The sequence below is a fragment of the Meleagris gallopavo genome, chromosome 2, assembly GCF_905368555.1.
Source record: "Meleagris gallopavo chromosome 2, MGAL_WU_HG_1.1, whole genome shotgun sequence".
Classification (NCBI taxonomy): Eukaryota; Metazoa; Chordata; class Aves; order Galliformes; family Phasianidae; genus Meleagris; species Meleagris gallopavo.
Window position 1 is genome coordinate 87,192,669 of NC_139405.1, and position 15,223 is coordinate 87,207,891.

The window sequence follows — 15,223 nt, forward strand, 5'->3', positions numbered from 1 at the left end:
TAAACAGAGGGAATAAATACGTGCTTGATGATACAGGAGTAAAAATATACCCTGCTGAGTCTCCTGGAAATGCCGGGATGAAGGGAACAAGAGGTGACACAATACACTGAGGAAAGATATCATGCTTGTCTGCTCCTCAGCAGAAATGCAAGCTATCAAGAAGTTTGTATCTCCAAAATTTTCTCTGTGCAGCTCAATCTTATCTTTGTGGTGAGGGACAAGCATAATGTCTATGCACCACTCAATCTCATCCAAATCTGTTATGTTGGCCTGTTGTAAAGGGGCAAATTTGTCCCTAAGGCATTAAATGAATCCCTCCAAGGAACAGCACCCGTAATTAAGACAGGCACGAAGGTGGCCCCTGTTTTCTCCCTGGTCTTTCCCTAACCAGAGTCTTCACAGCCAAGTGGATGGGAAAACTCTACCACCCTCTGACCACAACTCCCTACAGCACACAGAAAACCTACAGTACCTCCAATGTTGTTAATCTGTCAATTTGTGACAGTTTTCCATCACTGGCAAGGATCAGAACATCTCAAATGGAAGAACTCAGCCAGTTGTGCTCAGCTGGCTCTCCAGTGCTGTTACAGGAGCCTGGAGTTCCCCATCCTCCACAGTCCTCTCTACTTCCACAGTCTTTCACTGTTTTCCTGTATCAGTTCACCTGCGTGGACATCAAAAGCAACCACAACTGAACAACCCAAGGAAGTGGCTCTGAAGTGACTACTCATAGCAATTCCATCATGAGATCTCCAGATGAGAGCAGTCAGTCTTACAAGTGTTTTCTTTTTTTTTCCTCATCATTGCTGCAACAAGTTTCTAACAGTCCACACAAGAAAAAATTAATGCCTTCTCTTTCACTGTTTGCTACAATCTGAACAGAAGATTTCATAAGAAAAAAAAGTGAAAACTAAAATACTGGGATAGAGAAGGACCTAACTGATCCATATCTAGTGATTGGTAACTTGTACTTTGTGCACTGCAGATGGTCCAAATACTAGTGAGGTGGAGCAGATTGCATCGGTGATGGGAATGGGAGTAAAAAGCTGAGCATACAACAAAACACAGCACCGATATTATGCCATCAGGAAGCACGTGAAGCACAGGATGCAGGGCTGTTCCATGGCCTGGATGCTGCTGTACAAGGAACACAGAATGGCTGACACTCTGCTATCTACTACACCTGATGCAGCATGAGGCTTCAGTATTAAACCTGGAAGAAGACCACGGTCTACAAGAACTAATATAAAATAATGATGGGATTATATTTTTATTCCTACATGGGAATAATGGTAATTTTACTCTGAGGACCTTCTAAGATACTGTTAGTAATTTTTTATTTCCTGTTTTACTTCTCAATGGCAAACATAGTAAACAGGTGCTGAGTAAAACGCATGTACAGATGTCGCCTAAATGACCGTGTTATTTTCAATTATTCCTTTGTACTGCAGCCACTGCTCTCTCAGCACCTGTTTTTCTTCTCAGAGCAGGACCTAACAGGAAGCCAAGAGACAGGGGAGGCTTGTGGGTTTTTTTTGTCATAAGAAACCGCTGAAAATCCAAAATAGTAGCACTGTGTAAATAAACAATGTGCCCACTTAATCTGTTGTTCTCAGAAAAGGACACAGGTGATCGTCATCACCTCTGCGTGCTGTGCTGTCGCTCACGCAGCTACTGTAGGTTTGGGGTGGTTTTTTTTTTTGGTTTGCACATTTTCATTTCCAGCTTGACTGTGCTGCAGCCCCGGACTGCCAGCAAGAACAGAGCCCACATGACAGCCCCACAGTGCTGCTCCCATAAGCTGGCTCTCAGCATTCAGCAATTAGATGTATTAATTCTGCCTTTGACATGCTCAGTCCTACAAGACAGGGCTCAAAGACACCCCCTTAAGATACATGTATCAGGTTAAAAAAAAAAAGCTAACCCTGAAATTACTTCAGCAGTAAATTCTGAGAGGTCTGATCTGGACAGGTGGCTTTTGCCATGTGCTTACACCAACAAATTCCAAAAAGTTAAAAGAATAAATAAAACTAAAAACAGCCTCAGGTAGGCTCTCCCTGCCTTGCAGCTATAGGTTGAGCAGAGCGAACGTGCAGAGCTCTCCATCTCCCCTCAGGTGCCACCCCGCTGCCCTCCCCACGATCCCCAGCAGGTCCCATATGGCACCAACACAGCACTGTGGGCGAGAAGGGCCCACAGCCACCATCTCGTCCACCTGCTGCTGTGGGCAGGGACACCTCCCAGCTGGGCAGGTTGTCCAAAGCTTCGTGATACACTCATCCCAAGAGACACCACGACCCAGCTCATGGTTTGCTGGGAAGCCATGGACAAAAGCCGCTTACCTTACAGGCGGCTGGGCACCCAGGGCAGGAGCCGGTCCTGGCAGCAGCAGGCCCACATTCTTCTGCAGCACCCACAGCTGCCGCCGTCACTCCCAGCCCTCCCTGCTCACTCTGTAAATACTCACAGAGCAGGAGAGCGGGCGTGGAAAGAGGGAAATGTTACGTGCACAGCAAGCCTCTGCCTTATGTGTGAGGAAGCAGCCTGACATATCGAGTGCAAAGAGCTGGGGACTCCCAGGAAAATTTTCTCCAAAGCCTGAACACATTTGAGGATAAAAACAGAAATATATTTTTTAACATTAAGGTAAACTGAGTCTGAGAGGCCTGAGCCTGCTATATCCCAGCAATCCGTATGATTTCGTTGGAAGGTGTATTTCAATAGATGTATCACCAAAATCCCCCTCCCCATACTTGGTGGTACTGCTCGCCATGCTGTCCTACATAGCTAGAAACAAATAAATAGCACTGAGGGCACGTGGCTAACCAAACACACTAGGAAAGCACTACATGCTGACTCAGACATCTCACAGCTGGGAACAAGGAGCACCCAAGGAAAGCCAGTGCTCACTGTGTAGGCAGCAATGAGCATTCTTCAGGTGCCTCCAAGCTGGCACCAGGAAGCCATGAGCAGGATATGAGCTGTCCTTAAGAAACCAACTCCCACCGCACCTTGCTTTCACCACCTGTCTCTGCCCACTCTTATCAAACACAAAGCCTCGACAGTGACATTACTCAGTGCTGATAAGCAATGCTAGATCTCACCCCCACCTGCATCCCTCCTTTGTAGAATAAAAGTGAAATGTCGTTACCTGCTCCAGCACCTCCCATGGAAGAGACCAGAACATTTTGCTTAAGAAAAGCCTCAAATGCATAGCCAAGGCTTTGATTTTCTGGGGTGGCATATTCACCCACAAAACTATTTGATCAAAGTAAGCCATTCGTTTGCCTGGGTACTTCTGTCATTTTCTACGGTTCATTTGTGAACTTTTTTTTTTTTTTTTTTTTTTTTTTTGCCCACAGAGAGTGTTACCAACAAAAACTTACAGCAAAATTCTCCATGCTGCATTAGGCAATCTGCCTTTAAAATAAACCTGGTCAAAAAGATCATAGATCCAAGTGTCAAAAAGTTTTCTAAATACTGACAGCAACTCGTTAAGAGCATCTTATTTTAATAGCAAAATTTTTGATTTCCACAGCCAGAAGGGGAATCCAGAAACCAATGTACACAGTCTTGCAATTTTGCCACTCACTGAAACTACAATTAAAATCCCTACTAAAACATGATCCAGCACACGAGAGATGACCTAGCATAGCTCCTCTGACTCTCTTAAGCATTTTGGAAAGTAACTTACTTCCAAATATTTTTAAATATAATTTCTAATATTGACATCATCTAAACTAATTCAAATTGGAATGTTCATGCAAATAATACAGTTTTTATTATTAATGTTTGTTTTGCAAATGAATAAAAATTAGTTTAATACTCCTACTGCTGACAAATTATCTTCAATTAAAATGCTGATGTACAGAATAATGAAAAAGGCTGTAAGTGGATGAGCTGAAAGTGAGAAAAATCTTGATATGCTGCTATTGTGCACCTATGTTTTCAAAATAAAGTGTCCATTTTCTCTGTGGGAAATATTGACCTAACCAAGTGATAGCTGTACTCTCCTGGAAACTTCCTAATTCCTGTAAAGACAGCTAACAGCACTCACTTCAAGTCATATATGAACGATCATCTCAGAAATCATCCAGAATATGAATAAAAAATGAGGATCTACCAGGTCATTGAGCTGTGTAGTACTGTATTATTTTCACAGAAGAAGAAATTGTGTACAAACAGCAAACACCATCAAAGCACACTTTATGCACATTAAAGGAAGTCATTACAACTCAACCCAGCAGGACAAGATGCCACCTCTGAGTTAAGGCACCATCGCAGAGTCCCAGAGAAAAATTCCTAAAGGTTATTTGTAGGTTCCTTAAAAAAAATTAGAAATCTAAATGGCAGTGAAAAAGAATCAAAGTATTCAACGCTCGTACATGAATATTTATTCTTCAATGCTCATCTCCTATACATATTTACACATGGAATATTGCAATAAGGCAAATTTAAGGTGTTCTGCGTATATGCAAGTCAGGAGGAGAAATAATACATCAGGGGTAAGAAATTGCTTCTCACTTCACTCACAGATGCATAGCTGTGTAAGATGATTTCTTCATTTATGAGATTTCATAAAAACTAACTTGCAGATGCTATTTGAATCTGATATACATTTGTGTTACCAATATACTCAAATAAACTATTCTTTATTACACTTTAATGAAATATAGAATTCCAATGTAAATAACATTTCTCTGTGGGGGAAAAAAAGCCAGCACTATTTATAAGACGGAAAACAATTTTTTATTCTTATAGAAAACAATATTAAAAGGGACAGTTCAAAGGAACCTGCAGGTAGAAAAGAGGTAAGCTATAGAGACACAAAATGGACACAAGATTTGAAATATATATATACACATATATACACAGTGGTTTTCACCATGTTTCCAGATGAGTAGAAAATCATCTGTTGTTTCCATCACTGCTTTTAGTTGCTACAGAACGCGCTTACAGGAGGGTGTTGCAGCACGTGGAGACATTCACACCACCCCATGCAGAGCACGCTGCTTCAAGCACTCAGGTTCTGGCCAAAGGAGAGTTCAAAGCAACCAGACACAAACACGGGTTGTGCTCCTCTCGCCCCTGTTCAAATCCATCTTCTGTTATAGTTTTACCTACAAGTAAGGCATAGTGGTTCCAGTACTACATTAAATACCGTTGGACAATTGGAAAAAAAAAAAAAATCATCACAAACTCTTTCCAAAAAAGTACTTTATTAGGGAGGATAAAAAGCGCTGTTCAGACAGTCCGAGTAGGTGCGGCATTCTGTGCCATCAGGCTCCTCCATCTCAAAGTCATCTGGATCTGGGGGCAGCTGGTCAGTATCTTCATCAGAGGTCGAAGGGCGTGTGAGGATTATTCGAGGTATCTTTAGGAAGATGCAAAAGATTGCAGAGAAAATGAGTAAGGAAGAGTTTAAAACTGGTACTATGAAGGTACAGGTGATGAGCAAGAATATATGAGAGATGTAACACCACAAGGCTTTCTGAGGGGTGAACTGTTCTATGCCAAAAACTACAGTGATAGTTAAAGCAAAATTCAGATAAACTGCATTTTCTTCTCATTAGCTAACTTCTAAAAAGCTTCTATAGAAAGGAAAATTTGTCTATTTTAAAACAATCTTTTATGTAAGTATGAAAATATGAAAACTATACATACATATAACTTTATAAAATCTATACACTGAAAAGCAATACAAATTAAAAATAATAAATTTTAATAATAAAAGCAGATAAAACAGTAAGTTCATGCACCTAACAAGCAAATAATATATAATAAACTGTCTCCCTTGCCAGTAGTCAGAAAATTTTCAAAAAAGGCAGTAGTTCTTATGTATCTGTTACTCTGTTCCATTTCTTCAGACCTTCTAAGAGCGCTTAATGTTGACACCATACAACTCAATCATTGATGCATTATTTCCTTGCCATACACCACTTGATTTGGGAAACGACACATGCACAGAGATCCACCACCTGCACAGGGCCTGGCACCCAGCTCACAGGCAGCCACACCACACATAGGCACCAAAATACCAACATCAAGCCGGATTCTCACATATCATACATGCAAACCAATTTTAAAACCAGCCATATTTTTCTGTTACATTCCCATTTCTATTGAACACTCTCATATCTCCTTTTTCTTTTCTTCTTTTTCTTCCTTCTTTTGCTTAGACTAAGGAGGACACATTACTGGAAGCATTAAATAACCCTCTATAGATCAGAAGTACTGGGAAATTTTACTTCTGCCAATTTGTACAGCATTTACAAGATCTCCACCCACTGGAATTTCTCTTGATAGGTTCATTGCTAAAAGATGTTTAGTGACAGCCAGCTGCTTTGTGCTACAGCAAATGCATATTCTATATGGATAGGTATATATCCTATACGTACAGGTGGGTGTACTGGGTCATACTGCAGAATTCCACCACCTCAAAAAACAGAGATGAGGCCTTTGTATTTCACTAAGAAAGCTTTTCTTTAAATATTCTGTCTCTTCTGAAACATGCTTCTTGCACGCAACTTTCAAATACTACTATGGGACAAAGCCTTACACTCACAAAGTGGATTTGATTTACGTTTCTTCACAAAGAAAACAGGGAAAAAAAAAACCAACAATCAATGTCAGTGAGGCCTAACTCTAAAAATTTAAACTAGTAACATGAAGTTCTTGTGGGTATCCTGCTCTACCACATCATACACATACACACACTGTTTTGATATGGCACTAAGATCCTTTGGAGATTGTTTTTTAGGGCACTCTCATTTTAGAGATCATTCATTTGAGATATCATAAAAAATTGTCTTATTTTTCTTTTAACTAAATCTGAAAGAAACATAAATCCAAGACTAACAATATTGCCACTGGAGGAACGAATCCCACAGGATGTTCAAGTTCTGGCATGAAATCATCTTTTGCATCTCTCCATATGTTTGTTCAATACACTGCAAGCTGTATTTAGGCTTTCACAACTTCTCTGAAAACTTACCTCATTTCCTTAATAACACTCCCTTCCCTACACCCACAGTTGAAACATGTGGTCTGCAGACCGCACGCCTGTAGAGCCTAAGCTAAAGTTGAGCTCTTGGAAGGCATCCCATCCCCACCAACAGTGCAACAGACTATGATCTCCTGTTAGACATCCACCTGCCCACTGGTTCATGTTTGTGCAACACTGCTGTGGAACCTGTACTGATGGCATTCATTAAACAAGCAGCGTTGGAGGAAGTCTTCCATCTAGTCTTTCACACTGCTCTGTGTAAAAAAGAACTGGCACCAAATGACCGATCAACTTTCTATGGTGGAGGCTTCTCAGCCCAAAAAGGCTGCAAGGGCTGGAAATCTGTGCTCCCAAGAGGAGAGAACAGAACTGGCTCATGGCTAATCCACTGCAACTTGTGAATCCTCCAGGCAGATGACAGGTCTCACATATACCCACTTAGTGCTGTTTCAGACACTCATCACCGAGTTTCTACAACAAACCAAATTTACTGGTCCAAGCACAATCGTCTCCTCCATCTCTCTCAGCTTTCTGCACATCTCATCTCCTTTACTACTCTCTGTCTGAAAACCCACACTAACCTTTACCATTCCCAAGCCCTACCTGTTCTCTTCTCAGTGGCTAATTGACATGATAGGATTTGGAGGAGCCCAGATTTCCTCACAACTACATCATAAGCGCTAATAGGTGCTGGCTGTGAGCGGTGATACCTATGCAATTGAAGACTGGAAGCAAACACAGCTGAGAAACAGAGTCTGCTTTTTTCCAAGATTAGTTGCAGTGAAAGGAAACTCAAACCTCTACATCCAGCATCAAAAGCTATTGATTCATGACCTTAAAAACAACAACAACAAAAACAGAAGAAACCTCCATCATATTGTAACCAGTGTGAGTTTTCCATCTTTTCCCAGCTGTTCCCTAGGAACCTATAACTTTCCACCCCTACCTTCACATTCCCCCTGACTGCAACAAAAATCATGACCTAAGCTTTATCTACTTCCTTTTCAGTTCCAGTTCCGATTTGTTTGTTTAAAAGCAAAACAAAACAAACAAACAGAAAAAGCAGAGTAGGATAACTCAACAAGTACATTTTCATTGTATCTTTGCCTTTCGTACAGTCCTTTTTTCACACTCACTGCTTCTCTTCCCAGAATCCCAGTGGGATTCCTTATGCTCTTGCTTTCACGTTTCTGCATTTTATCTTCACTAATCACAGCTTCACCCTATTTAACTGGTAGGCTTTGCTTCTAAAGTTTTTTGGGTTTTTTTTTTTTTTTTTTTTTTCAGACAGGAGAACACATTTCACACACAAAAAAAACGTCACAGTAAAGATGAAGCAAACTGTCTCCAGTGCCCATTACAGACAGTTCAAGACACAGATTTATAAAGGGAACAAAGAAAACCTTTCCAGCATGGGCTGCTGAACTCTAAAGTCGCCTGCCTAAAGAAGGCGTGTAATTTCCATCTTCTACCAGTAATTCTTCAGAAAATGTTAATGTTGGTGTAGGAGGACAGTTTAAGCAGGATTCTGCAGTGTTCCATTGTTTTACCCCATTAGTTTTACCAAACAGTGCCTGAGCTTGCTCAAAATATTTCTGTTGAAATTGCAGAGTCCTCCTACTCACTTTCCATCATCAACTCATTATTAAGCAATTATCAATTCAAAACCATAAAAATAAGTGTTGGGTGTTGTTGGTTTTTTTTTCAGAAAAAAAAAAATGTGTAATTAATTATTTTAAACCAATTACTGTTTTCCGTTTCCCCCTTAAAAACATTTTCTGTGCCTAAAAAGTAAATTTGAAAAGGGACACATTCTGCATCAAAACCAATGTAATCACTACAGGAATTTCTTTTGTTGCTCTGTTTGCATCTTTCTTACTCTTAGCACTTTACAACATAAACACCAGGACTTAAAACACTAAAAAGGGATGCATTTTATTTTGATTTATAACTGGCCATCAGTAAAAATCAAATTATTTCAGACACTCATTTTATGGATTATTATCCTCCATTGAAAGCTGGAGTCCTTCAACTGAAACGCAATCCACTACAACAAGCATTGAAACAAATCAGTCTAAATAAGTCGGGTCAATCAATCTGCTGTGTTGGTTGCAAAAATTAATTCATATTGACACTGGAGAGGAATAAATATGCAACTGGCTATGATGTTTCAGCTGCAAGTATCTCCTTAAAGCTGAGAGCGATGGCACAAAGGCAGCCATTGGGGAAAGCCAGAGTACACAAGGAAGATCCCAAATTTTGAAGAATAGGGATTAGAAAAGCATTTAGATTGGTCTTTTGGAAGAAAAATCAGACTTAGTTTCGACTCTAGTTCAAGCAGGTGACTATTTAATATTCCATAGCTAGAAAACAACTTTAATAGACATGTATATACCTAATTCAGCTTCCCATATCTAAATAGTACATATACTAGAATTTTGACTGGCACCAGTGCTAAGACTATTATTTGGACACTTCACCTAGTGAAACAAGAGAGAAAAAAATCTACATGGTTGAGAGCATTTATAGGGGTTTATATAGACATGAATCATGTTGTGATTTCATACTTCATTTTATTATTTTTTCATCACTGGTGATGGCAATAGTACTTTAGATTTCAACAAAACAAAATTCAAGATTCTCACCAAACAATGAAAACTTGTCCTTGCTAGGTGCAAAAGACTGAAGTTGAAAATGACTGTATTTGCAAAAGGAACTGCCTAAATCAAGTTTCCTTCCTTGACCTGAGTGAAGGAGGGCATTCAGTCATGCCTAAGCTATGTTGCATGCAGCTGGAACTTTCAATAACAAGTTTAAAAAGATGCCAAAGTATACCCAACAAGAAAAGGAGAGAATGAACTGATCATTTTATCCAGGGTTCAGACAAAAACAGTATCTCCTGTTCTTTTTAATAAAAGTTTTGTCAATAAAGACAGGGACAGTACATAACAGCAGCCTTCTCCCCAAAAGAAAACAGAGAGAAAATATAAGTTAGAGATGAAGAAAGAGGTTTAATGAAATTGTGGTGTATTTGTTATTAACAAGTAATTTCCCTTTCCAGGGGGAAGCAGAAAAAGTAGGAGGAATGTGCAGAGGAGGATGACACAGTTCATCCTTGCCCCTTGAGCAGCCACAGCACTTGTGAGCACAGCTGAAGCCTTGCATAGGAGCTTTGGAGCTATAGTTTTGAAGGCACTGTCTCGGTCCTGACAACAGCAGTGAGAGTGACATCAGCCCTGAGCTGATGTTGATGAGGAGCTCATCCTTCCTCCCTGAGCTGGTCACTATTCTCATGCTCTCCTTTGTGATTTGATCCCAGATCTGTTGCAGCCCAGCATGGTTTCCTACAGGCTTAATGTGCTCAGCAAGTGCTCAGTCCAGGCGCTGTCTCCTAGAATGTACTCTGTGGGATTGATATCTTTTAGAGGCTATGATTAAAATCAGGTTTTTTCATCACTGATTACTAGGGTAACAAAAATATGCTTTCAACTTTATTTAATCAGTTTCCCAGCGAGTATTACATACTCTATTTGGGCACATCACATTTAGAGCAAAGTTCCTTTCTCTTTTTTGTCAGGCAGTTTTGTATCTACCATAGGAGGGGCACTAGGCAAGGAAGGTGGAGTTCAGTCAAATTACTTGGAGTTTTCCAGAAAATCCTAGATATAAATGAAACTCATATCTGGTGAACTATATGAAAAAATATCTAAAGGAATTCATGGGGCAAAGTTATACTAAGAATTAAACTGAACTACTAGATTGAAACATTTAAAGGATTTAATATAGTTCCAAGTATCCAAAGTATAGGCATTTTTATGATGTCTATAGTCCCAGAAAGACATCAGAGAAGACGACATGATGGCACACATCATTAGGGGCAAGAAATGCTGAAACCTGTCAACAGTCTCCATTTGGTGTCAGATAAAGCTAATTGAAAAGTTTAGCCAGGGCTTGAATGAAAATATTTTGATGGAGAAAAGCTGTGCAGAACTGGTTCAATGTTTGAGTGGAAAGTAGGGTATAGGTACTGTGGGCAGAAGACAGAAAAATTGAGAACTGAAAATAAACATCTCAGAATCAAGCAATATTACTTCTCTTAAAGTCAACATGGGGCACTACTGGCAATATTTGGTCATCTGTATCACTGATTTTTAATTTCTCAAAGTTAGAACCTCCCCCGCAAAGACAGGCTGAGGGAGCTGGGCTTGTTCAGCCTGGAGAAAAGAAGGCTGCAGGATACAACGGTGCAGCCTTTCAGTACCTAAAGGGAGCCTACAAACAGGAGGGGAATCAACTCTTTGAAATGGTAGATAACGGCAGGACACGGGGAAATAGTTTTAAGTCGAGGGAGGGAAGATTTAGGTTGGATGTCAGGGGGAAGTTCTGTACAGAGACAGTGGTGAGGTGCTGAAACAGGTTGGCCGGAGAGTTTGGGGATGCCCTGTCCCATCCCTGCAGGTGTTCAAGGCCAGGTTGGATGGGGCTCTGGGCAGCCTGGTCTAGTATTGAATGTGGAGGTTGGTGGCCCTGCATGTGGCAGGGGGGTTGGAGATTCGTGATCCTTGAGGTCCCTTCCAACCCTGGCCATTCTGTGATTCTGTGGTAGGCACACAGTATTATACACACAGGCTGCATGTGGATAGTTGTGGTTCTAATCTGCTATATTTTGATGTACATTTGTATTTTAAGATTACTGTTTTAAAATCCAAAGTCTTAGTTTAAGCTCGGTTATAATATTTTTATTTTCATATTCACATACTAAAAAAAGTAAAATAAACAGATTCCACATTTTTGAGGTGTGATTAATGTAACTGAATCAAATCTTAAAGCACAGAATGTCCAAAAATGCCTAACTGTAATTAAAGTTCTAGGGCTCTACACTTCTATAAAATAATTGTAAGTTAAAACAAAGGCAATTCTGTTTTTCCCTTTGCAAAACAATGGCTCTGATTGAAAGAAGTTCTCATTACCTGTCCAATGAGTTACTGCTCATTCATATAGTCACAAAATTCTTAAACCTGGCAGGCTTGTAGATTTGAACTTGGGTTTGGCTGGACTAGTTAACAAGTACAATGAGCCTTTCAAAAGACCTTTAAGCAACTAAACCCATGAAGAACAGAGAATAAACCTTAATGCAGCAGAGGCATCATCTTTTGTAATGTCAGAGTGGAAGGCTTGGATATAGAATGGAAAATGGCAGCAAATGGCTAGAGGGCCATGGCTGGCAAATGAGAGACAGCAATATTACCACAGATAACATATGTGAAAAGGATGTTTGGGATGTTTATTAACATCCAGTAAAAATAAATAGATGAAGACAGATTCCCTGCTAGAGGGCTGGAAGCAGCGATGATGTGAAAGAGTGGGAGAAAGAAGAGAGGCACAGAAACAGCTCATCCAGCACACAGTTCAGCTGTTGCAGGAAAAAATAACAGAAGCCCTTGACTTCTTTGACGCTGTGATTTTCTCCTATCTTTCCTCAGAGTAGGTGCACTCAGTTTCTCTTGAAACACAGAAATACAAAAGAAACAAACTTTCCTTGATTCCTAGAGGAGGAGAAGATTCTGTCATGTTTCAATGATCAACTGCCATTTGTTTATCTGAAGGTGCAAAGTGTATTTTCCATAAGCAGCAAGCACTGTAAACACCTTTCAGATAACAGTTACTTAGGACGAAGATGAATTTCACCAGAGTAAAGCCAGAGGGAGATGAGACATTGACCAGTTCCCTGAGTCAGCAGGATGCTCCTGAAAAGCCCATAATCCATAAGACTGACATGTCCTGCTCTAGGCTAAAAGGCAGTAATATACACAGTTTTGCTACAGCACAAAGATGTTGATAAAAAACAGAAACACCAACTTTTCTCCAGAGAAGAATTTGCACACTCGCTCATTTTGACAGCTGAAACATCTTCAGCCAGTTGGCTGCCTCTGGGCGCTTTGCTCTGAGATACTACATAGTCTTGTCTGTCTGCTCCTCCCTCTGCAGCTGAAGGCCTCTGGGGAGAGGCAGGAAAACTTGCTGCATTGTTTTACCAAGAGGAACACAAGAAATGATCATTTCCTTTCTTTGACTAAATACACTAAAAAGCCAGACAACTGCTACAAAAGGTTCAGCCCACTAGCACTGTACGAATCAGCCCTACCAACATCAATTGCTCTAACTGGAAGCCTCGTTTCCTGCCATGTGGGTTAAGACCATACAGAAACAGCTATCAAGTACAGCTGGATCAAAAAAAAAAAAGAAAAAAAAAAGAAAATGATGGAAGCATTCTCAATTGGAAAATGAAACTGGTCTGAATGTTTCACAAGATGACATTTAACCAGAAGCTGCAAATAGAAAATTTCTTTAAGCAACTAAGTAAAGAAGCAACCTTTATTAGAGCATCTTAAAGACAAAACACAAAAACATAGAGGAAAACAGATCTTTGATTGGAGTCTTTTATATAATGTGAACTTTCGTTTCTCACCATTAGCTGAGTTGTGAGTGGTATTGCTACAAAAGGACAAAAAAGGCTGGGAGAAGAGGAATCAAGCAAAGCATTCCTCTGGCATTTGCTGCAAGAGACACAGTTGCTGCTGCCTGAGACTTCAGTCTCAGTACAAGTGGGATGCTTTTTGACCTTATAATTCAAATATTTTCATCCTATTGTATCTTCCTAGTAAAGCTTGAATTTCAGATGTGCAGGCAGATGACTGAGTGTGGTAGGTCTTTAGATAGCTTAACTTTTTACCAAATCACATAAAAATGGATCAGAATTCTAAAAAACACGTTGGAGGCTCAGCCATTTCCTTTAGCGATGTTTAAGGTAGGGGTAATTTTGTCTGACACCAGCTAAAATACGGGCAGTCTTAGCCTGCAATGTAAGCTCCCCTTAAAGCAAAAGCATAAAAAATGAGCACCTGTAGGTAGCAGCTGAACCTCTCCTTCCTAAAAGAGGAGTCCTGGGTATGATGCTCTTCCCATCAGCTAGAATCCTGGCAACAAATTAAGGTGAAGGGAGTAGACATCATTATTAGAGCTTCCAAACCACAGTGGTTCGTATGGTCTGATCTGCTATGCTGGTGCTTGACCAGGAGCTGAGCACTTCCAGAAGTTGAATTCTGGCTGCAGTGACAACCACCAGGGACACATGGCAGGGTCACTGATCACTGGTACGCGCTCTACTTTGACTCAGCCTGTCAAAAGTTTTGTGCCAGTCTTTACTATCTTTACTAGATAGAATTAATGACAGACAAAACACAGTTATTTAGCAGGATTTGTTAGTTGCTGTGGTCATTGTACTTACTGTTATGACATGGTTTAATGGCTGGAAGGGGCTGCCTTTAGATGAAGTTTCAGTAGGACCAGCATCATGTGTGTTGGGTTCTGAAATTAGGGATCCCTTTAAAAACAAAACAGCAGAAGTGCATTGTTTATTCCAAACACTGCTCAAGGAAAGCAAGTCCCTCCCTCTCAGGTGACTGTACAAACACCTAACCCTTTTGTTACATATGGCTGCACAACAAAAGCAAATAAATTTGCAATTCTTGTTCCCTATCTGCTGAACACACTGTATATTTGAACTGCTGAAATGGCCAGTTCAGAATAAGAATGTATAACACAACAAATCATGATCAAAATACCAGACTCCTGCAGTTCACCTGAATTAATTAATTCCTTCTCGTCTCCCACATATACCGAGTCAGGTCTTTAAATAGATGAATGATTCTGCCATCTTGTGGGAGACAGAGAAAACAACTATTTGTAGGATAGCTGACTGAACAGTACAGAATGTATTTCTCTTTTTTTTTTTTTAACCTCCATCATTAACAGACATTATTATATAGTATATTTCAAATAACTCCAAAACTAATTATGAATTACAACCTCACAGAGGAACATGAGCAAATCTGTTGGTTTTTAAGATATCAAAAACTCCTCAGAAGTTGAAGGTACAATAACTAGAAATCTTGACTTTTTCCTTATGATCTGTTGATGTTAAATGAATAATGAATTAATTTCTCTCTCATCTTATTTAAAATAAAAAAAAATATATGAATAATTCATTTCTAAAAAGGAAAAGGTAAAATGATCCAGAATTTTGTCAGGATGTGAGGGTCAAACTCAAAATCTACTGTGAAAATCAAAGAGCAGGCCAGAGTGCTGAAAAAAATGTGATCAGAAAAGATGGGGAGTGGAGCTGCCAGAGACACACATTTATTACTTGGCACTGTA

General features: G+C 40.0%; 1 protein-coding gene across 3 annotated transcripts in view; it reads right to left on the reverse strand.

Annotated features, from left to right (window-relative positions):
* Positions 1 to 4,726: 4,726 nt before the first annotated feature.
* The window catches only part of LRRC1 (leucine rich repeat containing 1), an 89,801-nt gene continuing 79,304 nt past the window's right edge, over positions 4,727 to 15,223 (reverse strand). For 2 of the 3 annotated variants that reach the window (XM_085217905.1, XM_085217904.1), the window contains 2 exons: positions 14,295 to 14,390; positions 4,727 to 5,374 (listed from right to left, as the gene is read on the reverse strand). In XM_085217905.1, the coding sequence (XP_085074031.1) occupies positions 5,222 to 5,374; positions 14,295 to 14,390 (249 nt within the window). In that variant the 3' untranslated portion in view covers positions 4,727 to 5,221. Of the gene's footprint in view, positions 13,984 to 14,294; positions 14,391 to 15,223 lie in introns of all 3 variants that reach the window. The other variant, XM_085217906.1, reaches the window with a different exon arrangement.